Below are 24,876 nucleotides of genomic sequence, written 5' to 3'. Positions count from 1 at the left end.
GTATATTTAATATTATGGTTCGGAAATTCATTAAATAGCACAATTTTGCATCTAAAATTCTAAATATTTCCGGAGGAGGGCCCCCGAACCCCCCGCTCTAGGACTGAGTTAAGTGTGATCAATATTTTCGCCCCCCCCCCCCCCCCCCACTCATGAAAACGTTCCGACGTCCCTGCTTTTATATATATATATATATATATATATATATATATATATATATGAGGAAATTTATTTTGTAAAGATTTACCAGTTAGACTATCATGTACGCTAAGCACTTGCAAACGATCAAACAAACTCTAAAATATTTATTTTAATATATTTTCCAGTTAATGTGCATAATTTACAATTTTTGTTTCAAATATCTAACTCAAAACACGTTCATAGGCAAGTTAAAAACATAATAAGGAAGCGGCTTAGCCTAAAAAAAGACTAAAAAATCTTTTTAAAATAGAGACAATGCCTTTCAGACATTTTTGAGGATATAATTTCATCGTCCGTCCGTCGAAAGTTAAAGCTTGGCAAGTTTTTTTTCGGACGGACGGATGTATGGAATTTCTCGGGCCATCTGATTGGCTGAATGCCACTTTACTTGACGGACGGACTGGTGACGGACGAATGGGTCGGATCATTGTTGAGTCCAGCTTAATCGCTATGAAATATTTGCGCTGGTAGGGTAAGTCGGACAAATGACTCATCAGGGCGTAACGAAAAGTGCAACGATCAAGAGTGGGACACTCGTATGTTGGTGAGGAGGGAGAAGGGGAATAACGAATAGCATAGAGAGTCGTACAACTGTAAGACTCTTTCCTCTTACAACTATGAACTTCCATTGTGTACTTCATTGTCCAGTTTAATCGTACAATTGAAGTATTGAATAGTTTATTTAATTGTTTGAGTGTATTATTGAACAGAGAAGTTTCACTTGGAACCCGCGTGGCGGCCGCGCTCCTAATTAAGGCCCCCGCCTACCGGAGCACACATACACGGTGCGCACAGCTTCAGGGAAAACATAGCAATTTAAAAACTGCTCAAGATATCCGAGTGGGGCCTGTTTACGAAAAGCATTTAAGAGTTCGCTGAGGGCCGAAAAGCATTTTTGTTTCCGGATTAGGTTTTTAAACTGTGCTTTTTAGATGAGTGAAAATGGATAAAAGGCGTGTTTTCAGAGTAATTTCTAGGCATTAAACCGATACAGATTCTTGAAAGAACCTAAGGGACTTTCATTACACCTTTATCTTCATTTCACCGACATGTTATTATATGGTCACCGCTCATATGTACGACAGGAAGACTGCGCGCCAGTTCGGAGCCTTGCGCTTAGAGGCGATACCACGGTAGAAGCACCAGCGAAGCGTCGTGTCACACACATACGCCCCCGCCTGGTTCCAAACTGGCGCGCAGTCTCCTCGTCGTGCACAAGACAACTACTGTGAAGTTTGAGCGGTGACCATAGCATTATATGGCGGAGAAATGAAGATAAAGGTGTGATGCAAAGACCCTTAAGTGCTTAAAAGAATCTGTATCGGTTGTTTGATGCCTAGAAATTACTCTGAAAACACGGCTTTTTTTTTTTTTTTTTTAGCCCTTTTCACTCTTCTGAAAAAAACGGTTCAAAAACCTCATCCGGAAACAGAACTAACTATTCGGCCCTCAGCGAACTCTTGGATGCTTTTCGTAAACAGACCCTACTCGGATATGTTGAGTAGTTTTCAAATAAGCTTTGTTTTTTTCCTTGAAGCTCTGCCCGCCATGTGTGTGTGTGTCCGGGCAGACGGGGGCCTCAACAAAGAGATGAAAGGTTTCAGCACGCCACGACCATAGCCGCGCCCACGCTCCGCGACGGGTGTTCGGAAGCAGCGGTCAGCAGGGGTAGGGAGTCAGCTCCGGCGGGTCTAGTAGAGGTCGCAGCTGCCGATGTTCTCGCCGCTGTAGCGCGAGAAGTCGGTGATGACGCTGTCGCGGCTCCAGGACAGCTCCCTGATGCAGCCCACGAACCGCGAGGAGAAGTGGCCCCGGGTCTCCGCCTCCAAGGACTGGTGCTCCGGGAAGCCGCCTGCACCCAACAATGTCCTCTACATGTACAACCAGTTCGTAGCACCGCAACAAAGATATTGTACTGTGCACAACACATGGCTGTGGTTACATTTGCATGCATGAAATACGCTTTTTTGAGATAACACTGAGTTTTTTTTTTTTTTTTTTTTTTTTACGAAATTCGGCGCATAGTTATATATTTTAATTCATTTTTAAAAACATGGAAAAGATAATCGTATATTCATTAATTAGACTTTATTTTGTTTTGTTACGTTTGTTAATGTGCGCAGTTAATACTGAAGAGCTATTCAGGGAACGGTTTGCAAATAACTTGAACTATTGGAGTTGGAGATGCTGGGACAACACACAACATAAACAGGGACGAAACTAAGGGGGGGCAGCCGGGGCTTGTGCCCCGGGCGCCGCATTTGGAGGGGCGCTGAACTGGCAGAGTAACTTATACTACATATATTTACTTCAATATCGTAGTGTTAGAACAAAAAAAAGTTGAGGGCAGTTTAACGGAATTATTCATATTGGAAGATATATAATATATACGCTAGTAAAAATGATATTATTTGTGTACATTCTAACTTGCGATGGTACGGTGGTAACTGGTAGGTACATACCACTGAATTTTGGTAGGTACAAATACCTTCTAGATTGTACGTCTGGCAACTCTGCCATGGTCCTGTGGGAACCATGGAGGGAAATCCCCACCCGACCTCGGAAAGTCGCGATATTTCTCGCCCCCACCGCCCCGCCCAGGCCAGGTCAGGCATCGGGTGTCTGAAATAGCTTCAGTTGTTCACAACCACAACCCTGTAGGGTCATTCGCCCGGGAGTATCTTATCATTTGTGTAGCATTTCTGTTCTCTCAGCTACGTCACTTTTGCCATTTGTGAATACACCATTTCGTAAACTGTTTCAATTGTGTTTGACAACCGTGTTTAATCTCAAAACATGTCAAAAAACCGTCTGGTGCAGAATTCAAAAGAAGAACCAAAGAACGAGAAAAAGAAGCTCGCCAGTCTTCGTCCTTTTTATCATCTTGGCTTAATGTCAAAGACGTTAATGAAGAAGGTACGTTATTAACTTACTTGAAAAAAATAAGATAATAATTTTTTTAAAATGTTACTTTATATTTTATTTTTTGTAATAGAAAAGTATTGCATTAGAAATTTAATAGGGCCACCGGTAGATCTAATACATAATTTTGAACAATATTTTTTAAGTCCGTACGCAAACAAAGGACATTAGTACTTTGCTGCGCATGTCTGTCTATCTGCCTATTTGCCGGTAATATTGTTTATTTAATTCAATGCTTTGTAAAGCAAAATTATGTATGATTAAACTTGATATTTATGTGTATACAATTATTATACTATTTTGTAGGTTTTTGGGTAATTAATAATAACATCCTTGGAAAAGCGGTAATTTAAATATTTTCTAATCATATTTTTTTATATCAATGATTTAGCAGACTGCATTTTGAGAGAGCATGTTTCACTATAAAAACTCAAAAATACTGGATGGATTTGCAATAATCTTAAGATACCAGTTTGGTAGCCAGGATATAAAAATATTTTTATGGAAATTGGATCAAATAGACCTTTGAAATAAAAATTATAAAAACAATCCCTTTCGGCACAGCCTACAGGCGTATGTAGATTTCGAAGTAATACATATTTACTCTGGAAGTATTTTGAAGACTCCTATAAACTTCCGGAACATTTTAATTACTCAATGTACTTAAATTATTTATGTTCTCCAATATTACAAAATGATCGATTGAATATTTGTTCATTTCTAACTCAATGTATCCAGCATTAAAGAGCATAGAATGATTTTCATATTAAGTGTCAGCTAAGGTAGGTAATTATTTAATTTTTTTGACCTTCTAACACTTTTTTTTTTAATTCCTTGCACTAAAAACGTGGGCATATAAAAATGTTCATTGCACCAAGGACTATGATAATATTAAGACGGTTTAAAATAAATTCGAACAAATTTGATACTTACTAAGGATATTTTGAATTTTTTAAATTTTTAAAACCTGTGTATGCGGTAGTAATTCGTTTCATCAAAACTTGTTTCAGCCAAAGTTTTCGATGAAGTTAAGAATTAATAAATTAATTATTACGGATTCGATAGTATATAGGTATATTTAAAAAATATAATGCCTCTTTTTTTTTAATTTCAAACCATGTTACTTGCAGTAATACTTGGTCAGATAAAAAATTATTTTAATAATAGTTTTAGACAATATTTAGAAATTAAAAAAAAATGAATGGTTGAAAAATATTATTTATTTTCTTACTCCAACCCCAAGTTTTTTCAACTCCTTGCAATAATGGTTTGAATCATCAAAACAATTTTAATACAAATGTTTTAGATAAAAATTATGATTTTCAAACAATTTGTACCGATTTAATAGTGTGCCTACTAAGGGAGTAATGTTTTTTTTTGTCTTTCAACCCCTGTTATTTTCCGCCCCTTGCAGTAATGGCTGGGCATATAAAAAATAAATTTAGACGAAGCTTGTAGAAATATTTTTAGGTTTTACAATAAAAAGTAATGAATTTAATAGTGTTAATGGTACGAATTTTATTCTTTTTTTTTTCATTTCACCCCTATTTTTCAACCCTTTGCAGCAATGATTAGTCTTATAAAAATTGTTTCAGACAAAGAGTATATGATTTACGAGCTCAAATTAGAATTTCAAAATAGTAAAGCAATAGCTTACACAGAAATCACATATCTAGACTTACTCATTGATCAAACAAGTCTAATTACTTTGGTTTTGTTTTGTAGGTGGTGGCAGTAGCAGTAAGGCTCCTGAAGAACATTCAATTCAAGAGGTATGTGTAACTGGAACAGAGAGTGATCGGGCAAGAAGCCATCAAGAAGAACTTCAAATTCCAGTAACACAAGCCATTAATGAAGATGAGTTCCAACCATGCACTGTATCTGAGCAGCATTTTAGACTACTGTTGGAACATAAAAGGCATTTTTTTCGGATTCTACATTTCCGACAAAGGACCTCGTCCAGGGTGAGCCTGCTATTCATTTTGATTTCAGAGACCCCGGGAAGTGGCCTGCAGCCTTTTCGGATACTGAAAGATGCTTTATAGTATCAGGATTATTGAACGAGGGGAAGGTAGAGCCTGATCTAAGTAACACATCAAGAAATGGAAGAAATTCAACCAAAGACTGGTTCACCAAAACATTGGCTGGTGGTCTAAAGGTATGCCGAACATGGCTAGCATACAGTCAATCAAAAAATGCTTTGTTTTGTGTACCATGCAAACTTTTAACTACATGTTCTCTGAACAAAAAGTATCTGTTTTGGCCAAGGAGGAAGGTTTCACTCAGTGGAAAAAGTTGAGTGAAAGGATTCCTGATCATGAAAATTCACTTAACCACAAAAAGTGTTTTTGCTCGTGGAAAACATTGGAATTATCCTTAAATAAATGTTCTGGTATTGATAAAGAGCTGCAGGATCAAATAGCACAGGAGGAAACACAGTGTAGAGGAGTTTTGTATGTAATAATTGATGTTATTATACATTTAGCAAAACAAGGTAGTCCATTAAGAGGTTCTGATGAATCCCTAGACTATGGTGACCCTAGATGTGGCAAGTTTTTAAACACAATAGAGCTGGTATCTCATTATCATCCCCAACTGAGAGAGCACATTCTCCGCCATAGAAAGGGCCAGGTCAGCTACTTTTCTCATATCCAAAATGAATTCTTAGAAATTATCGCTGGAAAAATAAGAGAACATATAGTTAATGACATCAAAGCTTCTAAATACTTTTCCATTATGTTTGACTGCACTCCCGATCTAAGCCATTTTGAACAAATGTCTGAAGTTCTTCGTTACGTGAAGATCACCGAAAATGACCCTGAGATAGTGGAAAGTTTTCTTGATTTCATAATAGTTAGTGAAAAAACTGGATTGGCTCTTTCAGAAGAGATTTTAGAAAAACTCAGAAATGATAGATTATATATTAAGAACTGCAGAGGGCAGTCATATGATAATGGGTCAAACATGGCTGGTGTGTACAAAGGAGTTCAATCTCGAATCAAAGAAGTAAATAGTTTGGCATATTTTGTGCCATGTGCAGCACATTCGCTAAATTTAGTTGGGGCGAATGCTGCTAGCTTATCACCAGAGGCAGAGTCCTACTTTGGCCAACTTAATTGTCTCTACAATTTCTTTGCTTCCTCCACCAATAGATGGGAGGTTCTAGTGCAACATGTTCCCTTATCTCTCACACTGCAAAGCAATAACAGATGGTCGACTAAGAGAGAAGCTGTAGCTGTAATATATAAGCATCTAGACAAGATTATAGATGCTTTGAATGATCTCGTGACCAGCCCAATAACAACAGCTGAAACAAAAACAGAAGCAACTTCTTTTCTAAGAAATGTCAGAAAGTTTGAATTCATTGTCTTCTCCTGTTTTTGGTATAGGGAACTAAGCCGTATTGATATCGTCAACAAATTATTACTAAGAGATGACATCACTATCGATCTATCAGCAAAACATATTAACCGTCTGATATCAGAATTAGGATCAGAAAGGTTAAATAGTTCCACAAACGCAATCAGAGAAGCGAAAGAAATAGCAGAAAAGCTTAACCTAGATCCTCATTTCAAACAAGTAAGAGGAAGAAAGAAAAAGCTGATGGTTGATGAAAAGGGTGAAGATAAAAGCTATAAATTCTCAGAAGAAAAAAAGTTCAGACTGTTGATTATACAAATAATAGATCGGATTCTGAGTGAACTGAGACAAAGGTTTCAAGCTATTCAAAACATGAATAGTTTATTTGGTTTCCTCAATGGAGCTCTGTTTGAAACACTAAATGGAGAAGAATTGAAGAAACAGGCACTTGATTTAGCTACCACATATAAAGAAGACTTAAACGGGGACGAGCTGGCGATAGAAGTTGAAAGTTTTAAGTATCATGCCTTGGATTTAAGCCCTAATATGAAATAGCTTCACCAGCAGATCTTCTGCCATTAATATATAAGAATGGGCTTGAAGACGCATACCCCAGCATAACGACAGCATTGAGAATTTTTTGCACAATACCAGTCTCAACCGCCTCTATTGAAAGGAGTTTTAGCAAACTAAAAATCATAAAAAATTACCTTAGAAATTTAACAGGTCAGCAACGACTAACCAACCTGAGCATTATATCAATATAGCACAAGTAAGTTTCAAAGCTGTCTTATGGGGGCATTGTAAAAACATTTGCAGCCAAAATATCCCGTAAAGTAAAGTTTTAGTTCAAGCTTTCTGTGTGTGAATTAATATTTTTATCACAATTAGCCATTAATTAAGATATTGTGTCAAATGTATAGTTATGATTCTCAAGATAACTTGAGTGAAATGTTTTATTCATAATATTAACTCTATTTATCATAATCAAATATCCTGTTCTTTTTGTCGATTCAGTCCACACATATTGTTCTGTCATTTGATGATAAACTTTTCATTTCATTTGCAGCTTTTATGTAAATATTGTGAAAGTATATATCAAACATGCTACTCTTAGATTACATGTCAATTAAGTAGCTTAGACATAAGTAGGTATTTTATCTTGTAGTAAATTGAAATTGCTGTAAATAAAAACATTTGTTTGTTATCTAATTAATAAAACATATTTGGAATTGCGGAATTCATATGTAGTGGTAATATGATGACGTGTTGTCGGTAAATTTTTATTTGTTGGTTTGGGGGAAAATTAAAAGAGGGGGGGGGGGGGGGCGCCAAAATGAGATGTTGCCCCGGGTGGAAAAATGTCTAGTTACGTCCCTGAACATAAATGGCCGGGAAGGAATCCGAACACAGTACTACTGCTTTCACTATTTTGTAGTGATACAGTTGTATTCATGTACGTGTACAAAAGTAAAAATATCTGCGGTTTTACATGAATATTTATAATATGGAATATAATATTGAACATAATATAATATCGAATATAATATTGGTGGCGCTCCAGGGGCGCCATCAAGCGTCACCGCTTTTTCGCATCACATCACTTTATGAATAAAATTTTTAATTCATTTTTTTAATTTTGAGTTAGTTGTACATTTCTCCAAAAATAAATTCTTCACTTTTGTGTTAACACCTACTTTTCCTTTATGTTCATTACTTTAATTATTTCTTTATACCACCTCATGTTATTCATTGATAAAATAGTTTAATAATGATAGTCACTTTTAATTTAAATATTACAAAAACAGCAAAAATTCAATTTAAACTTGATAATTAGTGAGTTATTTTTGCTATAAAATTAGTTTAAACCGTGGGCTTAGATCCCGGGGGCCCGCTCGCGTTTGTAAAATCGTGACTAAAGCGGGGTTGATAAACATGCATGTTAAAACTATGGTTTATGGTAAACTTTCCGTATATGTTAAAGTTTTGTGTTCATTGCGTACACACATGGGCAGCATACAACGTACAAGTACCCCCAACGAGTCTATTAAAACCCAAACGCAAAACTCTCGGGCCGCGCGGGCCCTGATTTGAGCGGTTCTGCTATTTGGCAGTGGAGGCGCCGAAGGTTCAGGTCTCGGGAGAGGGCGAGAGGTGGTTTTTTTGAGTAGGGGTCGAGGGGAAAAGGGGTAGATGGGGTGATGTGGAGAGGGGGAGAGAGGGTGATGGGTAGAGGGTGTAATGGGTCGATGGAGAAGGGCAGAGAGAGAGGGGGTGATGGGTAGATGGAGAGAGGGTGAGAGGGCAAGACTGGGAAAGGTCGTGAGGGGAGTGGGTCGTGAGGGATGAGAGGGGGAGAGGAGGGTGATAGGGTCGAAAAAGGGGACAGTTGAAGAGAGGAGGGGGAGAGGGAGAGAGGTATTTTTGGTGAGTAGGGGTCGACGGGAAAAGGGGTGACGGGGTGATGTGGAGAGGGGGAGAGAGGGTGTGATGGGTAGAGGCTGTAATAGGTCCATGGAGAGGGATAGAGGGAGAGGGGGTGATGGGTAGATGGAGAGAGGGTGAGAGGGCAAGACAGGGAAAGGTCGTGAGGGGAGTGGGTCGTGAGTGATGAGAGGGGGAGAGGGAGAGAGAGGCGCGCACCCAGGTAGAAGACGCCGTCGGTGGCGGGCGGGCGGCGCTGGTCGGCGCGGTGAGCCAGGCGCCCGTCCAGCCACAGCGACACGTCGCTGGGGGAGAAGGCCAGCGCCAGCGCGTGCCACGAGCCGTCCGCCACGGGCCCGGCCGCCGCCAGCAGGGCGCCGCCTCCCGACCACGCCAGCCTCACGAGCGAGCGCTCCACGCCCACGCCGACAAAGTCCCCGCCCTGGCGACACGCATTTACAGCTCGTTCAGCACGACCTTAACCTACCTACTAAACAATTACTTCTACACTTTCACAAAAAAGATTCCTTTGGAAACCATTTGCAAAGAAATAGTTTGTAATAAATACTACAAGAAAGATATTGTAACTTTGTAAATTTTTGCATACATGACATTTGTTTTTCAGAAATAATACTGAGTATTATTACGAAAATTGGCACACAATTTTATATATTAATCGATGTTTCATCCAAACATATTTTTTTACAATGGAAAAGATAATCGTATTTTCAACAATTTGACTTTATCTTGTTGTATCGATCTTATATGTGTGCAGTTAATACTGGAAAGCTTTACAAGTAACTTTAACTATTATATATACTGGGACAACACAGAGCATAAATGTCCGGGTAAGAATCTGGACCCAGTATTACAGTGAACAATAGTTTATAGTAATACAGTTGTTTTCATCTAAATGTACAAATATTTAAGTTTTTACTTGAATATTTCAGCTCAATCTACAGTTTCGTGTTATGAAAACTTATGTTTCCATTCACTGTGAGAAAGTTTTAACAAGTGAAAACGTGACGTATGCAACAAAAAATGTCGTGGCCTTCTATGCACACATCTGCGTCTGCAGAAGTCTTCGAAACCCTTCAATTCAGATATGGGAAGAGGAAACACCAGATGGTCAGCACTCACTTCATGAGATGGTAATTTGGCATACAGCTTCCACCACGAATACTCTTGTTTCCACCCTTTATTACTACACAAAACAAATTTACGAGATTCAGGGACATCAGAGCTGCAACTAAATAATTTACAAGGAAAACAAAACAGTGCCTTGTTCGTTTCACTCCACACAGGCCAATCTCGGAACATATTTCTCCATTCCTATGATAAGAAAACAAAACTGTTCTGGGAAAGGCCCTTTTCCCATCTTCTGGAAGGTTGTCAGGCATTTTACTGGGCCCTTTACGAGCAATGTTTTCAAAAATACGTGCATTTAAGTAACCACTCTTTAATTTTTCAAGGTCGGAAGACACTTACCAATCTGATATTGTCGGCAATGTTTCAGGTAATCAATATTATTTTCACATTCTGAAGAAAATAAATCAACTGTACATCTTATTTCAAAACATTACTCTCAAGAACAACAGTATTGTGTTCACAATCTGAAGGAGACAAATCAACTGCACTGCTTACTTCTTCGGAAACAATTCTGTCGGGAACTACAAACTCCTCTTTTTCAGCACAATCTGGAATTTTCAGCTGTGACTGCGAATTTACTTTAACACCAACATCAAACAAGGTTCTACTTCATCTTTTACTAACCTCTATTGCACTTTAGAGCCCCCGATTTGTGCTTGTATTGTTCCATAATAGAACCTCGCAACCACAACACAACGAGAATTCACAATGAACAAAGGCCTACAACATAACAACTAGAACTTGTTACGTTGTTACAGCCGGCCAATGATGCAACAACAAGTCAAAAGTTAGATCCCCGCACATTACAAAAATGTTTTTAATGTCATATCATATCTTGAAAGCAACGCATCGTAGAGAAAAAATGCATTGAAAAAAAAAATTGTTTCAAATTTATTTAAAAACATAAAAGTTCGCCATTAAACCTTTCGCACACTGCACTTCAATGGTTTCCTGCGCTACACATTGCGTGTCTAAATTGCTGTTGTGTACTGCTTCCTGGACCTCGGAAGACGCGTGAAAAATGAGTTTGTGAAAGAGAGGGGGGTGTAAACGACAACATCGCAGGGTCCTGCTATCGAAGGCAGTCGTCCCCTTCCACGATATTCTTCCCCCTCCCAGGCCCCCCTCATTTTTCGCCGCATTCTTCGAGACAGAAGATAGGGCGAGTCTAATTGGCGGAGGGGTGTACAGGCACCAGCAACTCTATTGTGCTTGTTCCTGGCGTTTCCATTTCTGCTATCCCATAAGACCTTAGTTCTGAACTGAATAGGTATTACAAGTGCTGATCGGTTGGTTTATTGGTGCAACGACAGGTGTTTTAGGAACACAGAATACCAAAAAGTGCAATAGTTCAATATGTTCTAATAGCAGGGGGAAAATGTTTTCTCAGCTAGTTATATTTTACTTCCCAACCAGGCCCTTTAGGGCTAACGGGCCCCTGGGCATTTGCCTCTTTTTCTCCTCGTCACTCTCGACGGCCCTTGCGAGAGTATAAGTATGTGAGTAAACATCCGAGCGCGAAAGTAAGCGAGTGAGCAAGTTCACGAGTGCACTTGTACGGAAGAACGCATGTACACAGGTCCCCAAGTACCTATACGAGTGTGCAAGTATGCTGGTGGGTAAGTGCTCTATAATGCGAAAATGCACCCAAGAGCGTTGCTGCTACCAACTGTGTTTTCGAAAAGTAATTGATATCTGATTGAAGTACACAACGATGTTTCACACTGGGGGGTTCACAATTATCTGTAACAAACACGGCGACGAAAAAAAGCTACACAGAGTCTTTTAGTTGTCTGTCTCTATCGTTCTGAGTATGCTCTTATTTTTGAAACGTTTTTCGTTGTACTATGATGACGCCATTACCTGCTGTGAAGAAGTTTCATTTGAAAACCTAGACTCTACGATGAGAGTCATATTTTCATTGCATAGGTATTGGTAAACAGAAAAAATATTCCGTACTTTTACAAAAAGATTCCTATGGAAACCAGTTGCCAAGAAATAGTTTGTCATACTAAAAGAAGGATATAGTAACTCGGTACAAAATATGGCTGTGGTTATTTTTACATATATTAAATATGTTTTTTTCGAAATAATACTGAGTATTTCTTAAGGAAAATATGCACATATTTTTATATTTTAATTGATGTTTCATTCAAGCATATTTTTTTTTAAACCACGGAAAAGATAATCATATATTCAGCAATTTGACTTTATTTTGTTGTATCTCGCTTATTATGTGCGCAGTTAATACTGGAAAGCTATTCAGGGAACGGTTTAACTATTGAAAGTAATGGGACAACACAAAGCATAAATGAACGGGTAAAAATCCGAACCAAGTATAACTGCGTACACTATTTTCTAGTGATACAGTTGTTTTCATGAGAAAAAAGGCCAGTTCATATAATGATTGTGTGGCGGGAGACAACGGAGCTACCTGGTCGCTCCACAGGATCATGCCGTCCGGCTCAGCCGTCGAGAAGTTGAGGTACAGGAACTCGATGTCCAGGCTGCTGCGGCTCCTGGCACCGAGGCGCCTCGGGGCGGCCGGACTCTTCTGCACCACCATGTAGCTGTCGCCGCCGAAGTGAGGGGAGCTCGCGTTCACACCTGCCCGTCACACGCGTCCGAGCAAACATCACCAACCAACAAACACCAATACTGAGACGGTGGGAGGTCAGAGGTCATCATTTAACAACAGATATGGTGGCTGGACAATTCCAGTAGTCAGCACACAGTACTCAACTACAATGCTAGTGGTTGGAAAATGGTCAGGACTTAGCTACGAAGATGGTGGGGAGATCGTAGGTCATCATTCAACAACAGATCTGGTGGGTAGGTTGTAGACATAGGCATGGAGCTGGTGAAAAGACTTTGTCATCTTTGAACAACAGCTCAGTTAGGCGGACAGTACACAGTACTCAACTACAGTGGTGGTGGGTGACACTATACAGCGGATGGGAGGTGAACAGCAGACCCGGTGGGTGGGTAGCAGCAACAGACATGGAGCAGTTGAAAGGGCTTTATCAACAATGAACAACAGCCCAGTTGGGTGGACAGTACACAGTACTCAACTACATGATGTTGGGTGATGGGAGGTGAACAACAGACCCGGTGGGCGGGTGGCAGCACCAGACACGGAGCAGTTGAAAGGGCTTTATCAACAATGAACAACAGCTCAGTTGGGTGGACAGTATACAGTACTCAACTACAGTGATGTTGGGTGATGGGAGGTGAACAACAGACCCGGTGGGCGGGTAGCAGCACCAGACACGGAGCAGTTGAAAGGGCTTTATCAACAATGAACAACAGCTCAGTTGGGTGGACAGTACACAGTACTCAACTACAGTGGTGGTGGGTGACACTATGCAGCGGATGGGTGGTGAACAGCAGACCCGGTGGGCGGGTAGCAGCACCAGACACGGAGCAGTTGAAAGGGCTTTATCAACAATGAACAACAGCACAGTTGGGTGGACAGTACACAGTACTCAACTACAGTGGTGGTGGGTGACACTATGCAGCGGATGGGTGGTGAACAGCAGATCCGGTGGGCAAGTGGCAGCACCAGACACGGAGCAGTTGAAAGGGCTTTATCAACAATGAACAACAGCTCAGTTGGGTGGACAGTATACAGTACTCAACTACAGTGATGTTGGGTGATGGGATGTGAACAACAGACCCGGTGGGCGGGTAGCAGCACCAGACACGGAGCAGTTGAAAGGGCTTTATCAACAATGAACAACAGCTCAGTTGGGTGGACAGTACACAGTACTCAACTACAGTGGTGGTGGCTGATGGGAGGTGAACAACAGACCTGGTGGGCGGGTAGCAGCACCAGACACGGAGCAGTTGAAAGGGCTTTATCAACAATGAACAACAGCCCAGTTGGGTGGACAGTACACAGTACTCAACTACAGTGATGTTGGGTGATGGGAGGTGAACAACAGACCCGGTGGGCGGGTAGCAGCACCAGACACGGAGCAGTTGAAAGGGCTTTATGAACAATGAACAACAGCTCAGTTGGGTGGACAGTACACAGTACTCAACTACAGTGGTGGTGGGTGACACTATGCAGCGGATGGGTGGTGAACAACAGACCCGGTGGGCGGGTGGCAGCACCAGACACGGAGCAGTTGAAAGGGCTTTATGAATAATGAACAACAGCTCAGTTGGGTGGACAGTACACAGTACTCAACTACAGTGGTGGTGGGTGATGGGAGGTGAACAGCAGACCCGGTGGGCGGGTAGCAGCACCAGACACGGAGCAGTTGAAAGGGCTTTATCAACAATGAACAACAGCCCAGTTGGGTGGACAGTACACAGTACTCAACTACAGTGGTGGTGGGTGACACTATGCAGCGGATGGGTGGTGAACAACAGACCCGGTGGGCGGGTGGCAGCACCAGACACGGAGCAGTTGAAAGGGCTTTATGAATAATGAACAACAGCTCAGTTGGGTGGACAGTACACAGTACTCAACTACAGTGGTGGTGGGTGATGGGAGGTGAACAGCAGACCCGGTGGGCGGGTAGCAGCACCAGACACGGAGCAGTTGAAAGGGCTTTATCAACAATGAACAACAGCCCAGTTGGGTGGACAGTACACAGTACTCAACTACAGTGATGTTGGGTGATGGGAGGTGAACAACAGACCCGGTGGGCGGGTAGCAGCACCAGACACGGAGCAGTTGAAAGGGCTTTATGAACAATGAACAACAGCTCAGTTGGGTGGACAGTACACAGTACTCAACTACAGTGGTGGTGGGTGATGGGATGTGAACAGCAGACCCGGTGGGCGGGCAGCAGCACCAGACAGGGAGCTGGTGGAAGCATGACAGGACGGGAAGGTCGGCACTCACGCTGCTCGCACAAGTCGCCGCCCCAGCCGACGGGGCAGCGGCAGCGCGCCGCCTCCGGCTCGCCCACGCAGCGGCCCTGGTGCTGGCAGGCGGTGCGCGCGCACGACAGCCTCGTCTCGCAGCGCTCGCCCGTGTACTGCTGCAAGCAGGGCCGGGGGGAGGGACTTCTTTCAGACGTTACTCTACAGTAGCGGCACCAGTCTCTTCAAGGTCCTCTGCACACTCGGGCAAGTGCCACCTGCTCACTGGCTGCTGTCTTGTTAGGCGTCTTTCAACTATGTAGTCTGTGATTCGAGATATTCATTGGCCCAAAGACCTCCGGTTGAACTGTGAACCAACAGCTGAACCACCACGAAGATACGTGTATTAGAATTTAAGCCTATCGCGAAGTGAAACAGCGAATTTTTCCTGTCTCTACTGGACAGCCACTCTGGGAAACAACGGCACCAATCATCAAATCCTGGACTTGTATGCTTGTATTTTTGTCAGTTTTTGTAATTCGTATAATTTTTCTTTTTCGTTATTTTTCATTATTCGGATAATGTAGTAAAATTAGCGCACGCACCACAAAGAGAACAGTATCACTCACGCATAAAGCTTGCTGTTCTGAGTATTACCTTTCAACTTAAACTCACAGTGATTCTGTAGATGATTTAAAAATGAAAATGAAAAATAATATTCATATGTTTATAGGTAGGGACATGCATTTTTCCCGAAAAGATTTGAACGATCATTAGACTGCGAAAAAATTATGCGGTCCTTTTCTTGTGATTGGCGACCGTCTGCAATTTTTTTATGGACATAGGTACTGTAGGTTATCGCAAAATGAATCCATGAATTTTTCCGGTCTTTACTGATAAGTGCTCACCCCCATGGGTCAACTACTGGCTAACTCATGCTTAGGGACATGCATATTTAGCCAAAAGATCCCGAGACTAGCTGAAGGCTAAAACACTTTAGCATCGTCTATTTTTTGTGCGTGGGTGATTTTCTTACAGGTACATGTCGATTGTTACAACACCAGTCACAGTAATTCAGTGCGAAAGAAAACGCACCAAATAAATGGCTCGGTCAAATAAGACTGTTGCAGTCGCGAAAATGCCTGCCCCTGTTCATGTAGAGTGGCTATAAGGGACACGTGCCCACTGCCAGGAAAATATAGTTCGATTATCAGAGATCATTCTTATCAAATGAAAATTAACTTCATGCATATCACTAAAAAGAAAATGTTAATGTCAATTCTTACACAGAGGTTTAAAGTGACTGGTTCTCCTAGTTTAAGGCAGCCTCAGAACACTTAGGTATCATTTGGCGACAGTGAATTTGAGTTATACCCGGGGTTGCGATATAATCTCTGACATCTCTTTTAACATGTAATGCGATGTAACAGACTGCTTGACTGTCTCCCATCGTGACTAGCCGTTTTGATGCCCAGAGAGCTCGAACTAGCATTATTGTCTTTGAAAACATGGCGGGCACTGCAGTCACCCGGTGGATTTTCTCCGGGCATTCTCGTTTCTGCTCGCTAATGCACTCCGTGACGCAGCTTTATTGCAGGATCTTATTGTAGTTTGTGTAATGTAACTTAAATTAAATTTGACATTTTTCAAAAGTAGTACCAATGGTATACATGTAGGTACTCCTTCAATTATTGTTCCATCGACAGTTTTGTAAAAACAAAAAACCCTTCACGTAGTAGTCAGTGTCGTTAAACAACCATCGTGTGTTGCTTTGTAAGTGACATTTGTGAAATGTAATGGAAAATGGGAACTACTTTCGATACCTGTTGAATTTGAGACAAGTTCCGTAACACAGACTTCACCCAGCACCCATTAAGGGGCGACATAGGCGCCAGGGTTGCCATATATGAAGTCTGCAGCTTCTCCTTTCTCGCCAAAAGAAATTAAAATAATTCACATTCTCTTCCTAGTTACTGTCATTACGTTACTAAATTTGATTATTTAAATATACGAGTGTTGTCTGAAAAGTTGCCAACCTCAGCATGAAGAATGCAGCACTCGTTTACATAAAATGGGGAATGTGTTTGCTCATACTTTGGAACGTACCCTCTGAAATTTCAGCCATTTTGGACGGGCAGTTATTTTTTTAACAATCATTTGCATGAGTCTCTGCAAAATAGTTGTTTACGAAGGTTCGACAAAAATCTCTGCCCTCCGAGCGCAACTCTTAGCCTAGGAAACAAAACAAAAGTCAGTTGGGTTTAGATCTGGTGAGTAAGGAGGGTGGTTCAAGCAGTTCAAATTGCAATTCGTAGATTTCGCCATTGCAATCGCTGAGGCGTGAGCTGGTGCATTATTTTGCGAAACATTTTTTTTTGTTTCTGCAAATGTGACTTAATTTTCTGCCTTCAGCTTGTCAAGTAATGATGCGTAATATGCTCCTTTCATTTTTTTCTTCCTTTTTCAAGATGATTGAATAAGACAAGTCCAATTGAATAAGATTATCCTGGAAAAAAAACCACAACTTTCCCGGCCAAAGAAATTTTTTTTTAAGTTGATTACTCCTTTGCAGATTGTGATGTTGTAAAAGTTCATCGTCACCCAAGCTGGTACGGCAATGTTCCAATTCAGCTGCCAAAATATCACTGTGGTAAATGATGGTCCAGAGTCCCAGTATATAGGCTCTAACTTGTCTTTAATTTAGTGTAGGCGTATTGCCTTTCAAAAAAAATTATTAGGTGGCAGCTAGATTATCAATTTTCTTTTTTCACTAAAACATGTGCATCGACTCACGCAAACGATTGTTAAAAAACAAACGAACGTCCAAAATGGCTGAAATTCAGAGAGAATTATGAGCGAACACCTCCCCCAACTTTGTTGATGAGTGTTGCCTTCTTTATGTTGAGGTCGGAAACTTTTCGTATATAAGCAACCTTTAAGCTTGTTATCATTTTTCTTAAGTTGCTATTTTCCCAAATATTTTTGCTGCTCTAGTCATAACTGTGACCTGTATGCGTTATTTATTCAAGAAAGTGCATGCTGTATTTTGTAACCGTGTAAATTAGTGTTTCATTACTAAAAAAAAGAAGTAGAAAAGTTGCAACACCTATCAATGTTAAACGTAATAAAATATCAAGGCAATATTGTAGCAGAGCAGCAAAAAGGTGAATCGCGAGATAGGTTAATACTTCACTAACAAATTATTTTTGCTAGCAAAACCATACGTGTGTGAGATAAATTGCGACATGAAATATTGTTTCATTTTCTTTGGAATGATCCTGCTACCCTTAAGTCATAATTAATCCCCTACGGATGTAACAGTTGGTTCCCCCACTTGAAGTACACACAGTCTGGATGAATGAAAAAATAAAATGCACCATAAACATCTGCAATGAAAATTTTCCGTCAAGGAATCGCAAAAGGAAAATTATTTTACATTTATGTAATATTTATTTTTTTTGTAGCCATTTCTTAGGTTGCTTGCCTTGAGGATTTCTTCGCCTTCGACGCAGTTATAACGCACACGCCATTTAACCTCACTGACTTTCGTAGAGAATATCGCTGTTTACAAACAAGTTTTCAAGCAGAAACGAGATAAACTGGTTTCTACCAGTTGGAGATTATACTGCAGGAAAAATAGGCTATCTGTCGCAAAGTTCATAGCTCATTAAAATAAAAGCTAGACAAATTATACCACAGGTATAATACAAGTAGCCTCTATAGCTTGCCGAAACCGTCAGTTAGGTACACTATGCAAGAAAAAGATAGTGAACACCTATCAGTTTGAGGACAACAAGTTTTTGGTTACAAGTTTTTGGTTTAGCCCAAAATTTACGAGCATTCAGTCAATGTATTTTAATTTCAGGATGCATTCTTCGGATCAAGGAGTTCCCATTGATTTCTTTCATAATCACTTGGCAATACATTGTAGTAAGTAAGCACGGCGGTGGAGTAGTCCGAACGGAAAGTGGGAAGTGGGAAGAGTGAAGGGCGTGGCTGTAGACCAAGGACCTATCCGGGGGGAGGGGGGTGTTTGTGGGGTTCAAACCCCTCCCTTCCAGGATTAAGAAAAAAAAATCATAGAGGAAATAAGAAAAATTATAGTAACTTAACTACATGGGATCACGGAGAGATTAATTTGTAAGAATTATTGTAATCCTTACTGGACCTAAATAATGTATTTCCACCCTATTACAGCCCAACATGTCCCATGCACAGAAGCTGCAGGAATTGTGTTTCCAAGTAGTTAGTTTTAATATCGGTTTGCACACGTGTTACTATAAGCATGTTTTCCATAAAAACTTGACATGTGCCTTTCATGTTACTAATAACATTATTGTACATGTTTTATAACTTTTTTTTTAACGAAATCATCAAACTTACGAACAAAGTATTAAAAACATTTAAAAATGAACCAAATTACAAACGTTCGGTTTTATTTTATCAAGATAAATTTTTACTTAAATTTCTGTGTGTAATCTTTGGAGTTATAAAAATCTACTATTTCATGAAAATTTAGTGTGAAGGTCAATTTTCTTTTAAAATTCATTCATAGATATTTACTCAACACAAAATTATATAATAGGTTGTACTAATCCCGCCTTCACAAAATCCTGGCTACGGCCCTGTATGGACAGGTGAGTAACAGCATTTTTTTTGGGGGGGGGGGGGGGGGGGGAGGATAATTCTTTACTCGTGCACCAGTTATAAACTGTGTATCGGTCTATACATGATGCATAAGCGCTTGTAAGGATGAAGATGTATGAACTGTGGAAATTCAAGCGCATGAGATGAAATATCAATTTAAATATCACGATCGTTACCAATAAGAATTAAGGTAACAGGACCTCGTGGTTAAAGGTCTATTCCTACTTTTCGCGCTCTACACTCCATCCACAAAGATAGTTTTTTTTTGTAGTTTTACAAAAGATAATTGGAAACAAGTTGCCAATAAATAATTTGTAGTACTAACTACAAGAAAATGACATGAAATTTCAACAGCACATTGCTATGGTAATTTTTACATTAATGAAATATGTTTTGGAAACAATACTGGATAATTCTTGTCACGCTTACGAAAATTGGCGTATAATTTTAAATTTTGATAATGTTTTATACAAGCATAATTTTTTTCTAAACCACGGAAAAAGTAATCGAATATTTATGAATCGGAAATTATTTTGTAGTGTGTGTGCAGTTAAAACTGGCAAGGAATTCAGCGAACACTTTACAAAATAATTTTGACTAATGTAGGAACTGAAACAGCATAAAGCAAAAAATACCCGGGCAAGAATCCGAATCCAGCAGGATACAAATATATATATATATATATATATATATATATATATATATATTGTAGCGTCACAGTTTGATTTCAATTAAAAATACAAATGTACAAATATCTGTGATTTTTACATGATAATTTCAGTTCCGTTCGTAAAACTCAGTACACGTGAGAGAAGTTAAACTTATTTGGCAGTTCAAACCTCGATAGTACATCGTAAGGGGTTGAAAGGCAGAGAGAGAGAGAGAGAGAGAGAGAGAGAGAGAGATAGAAAAAACTGCTCAGAGTATATCAGTAATCATTAGAGACCGGAAAAATTCGCGCTTTCGATGACCTCTAGGATGGACTCCACAACCCCCTACATACTCAGGCAAATGCCACCTGCTCATTGGCTATTGACTCGTGACACCTGTCGACTGGGACGCTTGCGATTCGATACTTTTTTTGGTTGAAGGTTTTTGCATTGGCTCAAACGTCCTTCAGATAAACTGTAAGCCAATCACAGAAACAATATAAAGGTACAGTTGTTTGGATTCTAACATATCGTGAAATGAATCCGCGAATTTTCCCGGTCTCTAGTAATCATGGATCAATCAATAATGTTTCAACAGCGTATCACATTCATCGTCAATCATTGATTGACGATGAATGTGATACGCTGTTGAAACACTGAGAGACCGCGCGTGTTACTGTTTCTTGAAACAATCCTCGGGGAGATACCTGCGGGCAGAGGCAGGCGGGGCGGCGGCGCGGGCCCAGCGCGCAGCTGCCGCCGTGGTCGCACACGTCGCCGCCGCACGCCGTGCCGTCGCAGTCGGCGAGGTTGCGCGCGTGCAGCAGGCTGGACGCGCCCAGGCGCACGCGGCGCTGCCCCAGCACCAGCCCGCGCAGGCAGCCGCTGAAGGGCTCCGGCTGGCCCGACACGGCTCCCCACGGCAGCTGCGCCAGGTCCGGCAGCCCGCCTGCGACCACGCCGGCTCCCGCTCCTACTCCCGTAGTCCCGCGTCCGCGCTACCCGCAATCATCCTTACCACATGCATGCGTGTAGAAGCTTTCTTGTTGCCAGGGGCGAAGCCAGGGGGGGGGGGGGGGTTAGGGGTTAACCCCCCCCCCTTAGCACCAAATCTTTAATTAAATTCTTATTCATCACTCAAACAAATTTCATATTAAAATTAATAAAAATTTACCATTACAATAATTAAATTTAAGTACCGAAAACTGCTAAAATAGCACTATTTTACACCTTAAAATCCAAATTTTCCCGGGGGAGGACCCCCGGGCCCACCGCTTTAATACGGGTGGTGGGGGGGGGGGGGGGCGCCCCATGCTTCTTAACACCTCCCATACACAAATCCTGGCTACGCCACTGCTTGTTGCAATTCAGAGTGAGACAGGAGTGAAGCTTCTTGATTATTACGTATATTATTAGGTATGGAAATCACAATTCACTTTGACTGAGGTCACAGAAAAAATATATATATGCAAGTATACGAGCGATAAATTACGCTGTTACGCAAGAATGCTATAAGTGCAAATGTAAAGTATACAAGTATGCAATTCTGCAAGTATTCAAGTGTGCAATAATGCAAGTATGCATGTGAAGTATTCAGGTATGCGAGTGTGCAAGTATGCTGCGTAATTTATACCTCTCTCCTGCCGTCCCCTCCTCTACCGGTTCCCCCACCACGTATCTAACTATTCCCCTCGTGGAATAGGAATTTTCGTTACGTTTGAAAAGTGTAGCCCCCTCAGCAAAGAAGATTCACTTCAAAAGTGGCGATTTATAATCAATTTGTTAGCAGGATAGTATAAAAAATAATATAAATTACGATATGAGTTCTTAAGATGCTTCTTGCGCAATCAGAATTCCAAAGAAACACATCTCCTGAAATTCGTAATGTGTTAGAGATTTGGCAACAACGCGCGCCATAATAAGTCGTGGAATGCAATTTAAGAGTAAGACGGTCTATGATTACACTCCACGTGGTGAAATAGCGTCCATTAGTACGTAGTTAGAGTAATTTATTTACTAACTAGTATCACCAACACAGATGTAACTGGCAGTCTGTAAGTGGAATACCTACAAATATATATCTATTTTTTAATTTAAAAATTTTTGATGCATAGCATCTCGCATCCCGAGGGCTGGTCTCTACACTACGCAATTACGCAACACGCTAAATATTCAGCAACCACATCTCATAATAACGCTAGGTAAAATTACGCAACGCAGAAACTGTTAAACCTGCAACTTTCTTGCGTTTTGGCTGGCGTTTCCGCCGGCCATATAAGATCCGAAAATTTTTAAAGGCGCAGGCATTATTTTAATATAAACCCACAATGTTCTTTTCATGTGTAAACATCTTAGCCTTTAGGTATACGGCATTTGTTAGGAGTAATATCGTGAATGGAACGGAAGTCACGGTGCTGCCATCTGTGGCGGATGGCGCTAACCAAAGTTCAGAAAGACAAAGGGGGACTTTATAGTATTAACTGTTTAGTGAATTTTAACAAATTGGGCAGTATTTAAATAAAATTCCTTTGTCAAAAATTAGTCCGAAGACGGTGTTTAGTATTTTTTCAAGTATTTTTCGCTTTTATCGGAGCTCTGCAATTCGAATGATTCTAAAGTCGACGTAGCTGCTTCGGCAACGAATTATGGTAGCAGGTGCGGAAACTACGTGTGAATTGCGTTAATATATGCAGTTTTTAACAGAATTTTGTTTTATTTATTGCTCTTGGCATTATTTAAAAGAATTTGACGTAAATTTTGTGACCTAATTTCGTAGCATAAGATTATTTGCAACACCAACAACATGAGAACATAATGAGTTTGCTCGTTACCGAGATTAATGTTTGCACATCATTGGCGAGTACTGAAAGACTCGCTCTAATTTTTTAATTATATATATAATGTTTACTTTGTTTTATACTTCCACACAGTAGAAGAATATAACTCCGTTTCAATAAAAGATTTTTTTGTTTAAGCAATAAATATGAATTACTAAAAGAAGCCAGGAGTGGGCGATTTTACAATATTATGTTGTAGGGTTGATTACGTCTCGCGTCTTGCGTGGTTCATAAACTACTATGATTTTCTTGCTGTGGTTGCGTATTGCAGTGTAGCGTAGTTGCATTCTTGCGTAGTTTGTAAATCCAGCTTAAGGCTGGAGACACACTATGCGTTTCTCCCGCTGCGGCTAAGACATTTTTTGTGAATATTCTCTGTACCGCTTTTCTTAGAGTGCACAATGTAGGCCTCTCAAGAATGCACTAAGAAAATAATTGATCGAGAAGAAATAAACGAGTAGAAAGGGGTAACCCCTCCGATTCAACCACACAGTACGACAACGGCCTAAATTCCAAACAGTTAGGCTTAGGTATAAATCATCACATTTGGGGTTCCTCAAAGAATCGACACCATGGAGGCAAGAGTTTGGTGCGCAGTCTTTGCCATGTTAATAACTGAAGGCAAAATAAGGACTAGGGTTCAGAACCAGGAATTCCCGGTATACTATTGTTGTAGTAAACGTACCGGGAATTGAAAATCGATTCACGTTTTTCTTTTCGATCTTTCGGGACTCGAAATCACAGCATAAACTTCAGGTTTTATTGCGCGCTAAGGTTACTTTCATTTGCTACTCTTCTCTGGCGAGGCTATCTCTATGGGCGGAGGGGAGGGGAGTGTCTGCCGCTCCTCAGTTCGTAGTGTGCTAGTGTCGGTGGTTGTTGTGTCTGTATTCTTTAAATAACAATATTTTTCTTTCTTTTAAGTGTGTGATGAAAAGAACAAAAATTATTTTTAATTAATAATTCTGCGATTATACATGCGTTAAAACTATCATTTGTTTAAATTTTTTCCCCAAATTAGAGATAGATAATTTTTACAATAACAAATTGTAACAAAAATGATTATATTTTAACTTTTGATGACTAACACTCGTTTAATCGTTCAAATTTAACTATTACTACTTCAATCAGTTAATTAAAAAAAAAAAAATACCTAATACCGAAAGGATCGGGAATTCTCGGTTACCTTGAAGACTTGTTCCGAAATTCCCGGTTCTGAAAATCGGTTACGGTTCCGAATACCCTAATAAGGACAAGTTTTTATTTGGTTGTAACAAAGTCTAAACATTATTTTTTGCTGATGGTCAGGGTCAACTTCTGGAGAGGAAGGAAGAACCCACCGGGAGAAAATGAAACCAGAGAACTATTGAAGAACCCATAGAAATAATTTTAAATACTAAGATGGTAGATACCTATTTCAGCCCTTTATGAATAAATCTTATGTAAAAAAAAACAACAGATTATGACGAACAAATTAAACATGTGCAACGATTTCCCGATATTAACTTTATCTGATCTCACATCTAGATACTAATAAGTTATTCTTAAATATTATATCCAAGTCTAAAAAATTAATAACTATAAATTATTCTAAGAAAACTATTTAAAAAAATAATAGGCGAAAAAAATTACTTCTGAAATCATTCCATTCTGTGCATCTTCTACCGTTCTAGCGGAGCGTAAAATATTTAATATTAAATGTTATAATAAATACTTATTAGTAGATGGAGGATAGACCATTATTATATCAATTTTATCTCATATAATAAGTATTTCATATAATATAAATTATTTTTATTAAAAATGTTGTTTTTATTAATTATAAATTATTTAAAATTCATATTTCAGTAATTTATAATGATATATAAATA

General features: G+C 40.0%; 1 protein-coding gene across 1 annotated transcript in view; it reads right to left on the bottom strand.

Moving 5' to 3' along the window:
• Nucleotides 1-229: 229 nt before the first annotated feature.
• LOC134528764 (protein eyes shut) overlaps nt 230-24,876 on the bottom strand; it is a 113,536-nt gene continuing 88,889 nt past the window's right edge. Inside the window, exons 19-23 of the mRNA XM_063362469.1 lie at nt 20,876-21,117; nt 14,912-15,050; nt 12,491-12,663; nt 9,127-9,349; nt 230-2,053 (exon numbers count right to left, since the gene is read on the bottom strand). Of these exons, the coding sequence (XP_063218539.1) occupies nt 1,893-2,053; nt 9,127-9,349; nt 12,491-12,663; nt 14,912-15,050; nt 20,876-21,117 (938 nt within the window). The 3' untranslated portion in view covers nt 230-1,892. The remainder of the gene's footprint in view (nt 2,054-9,126; nt 9,350-12,490; nt 12,664-14,911; nt 15,051-20,875; nt 21,118-24,876) is intronic.

Source organism: Bacillus rossius, chromosome 1, assembly GCF_032445375.1.
Source record: "Bacillus rossius redtenbacheri isolate Brsri chromosome 1, Brsri_v3, whole genome shotgun sequence".
In the NCBI taxonomy this organism is placed as follows: domain Eukaryota; kingdom Metazoa; phylum Arthropoda; class Insecta; order Phasmatodea; family Bacillidae; genus Bacillus; species Bacillus rossius.
Note: the sequence above shows the minus strand (reverse complement) of the source record. Positions and strands in the feature narration are given on the sequence as shown.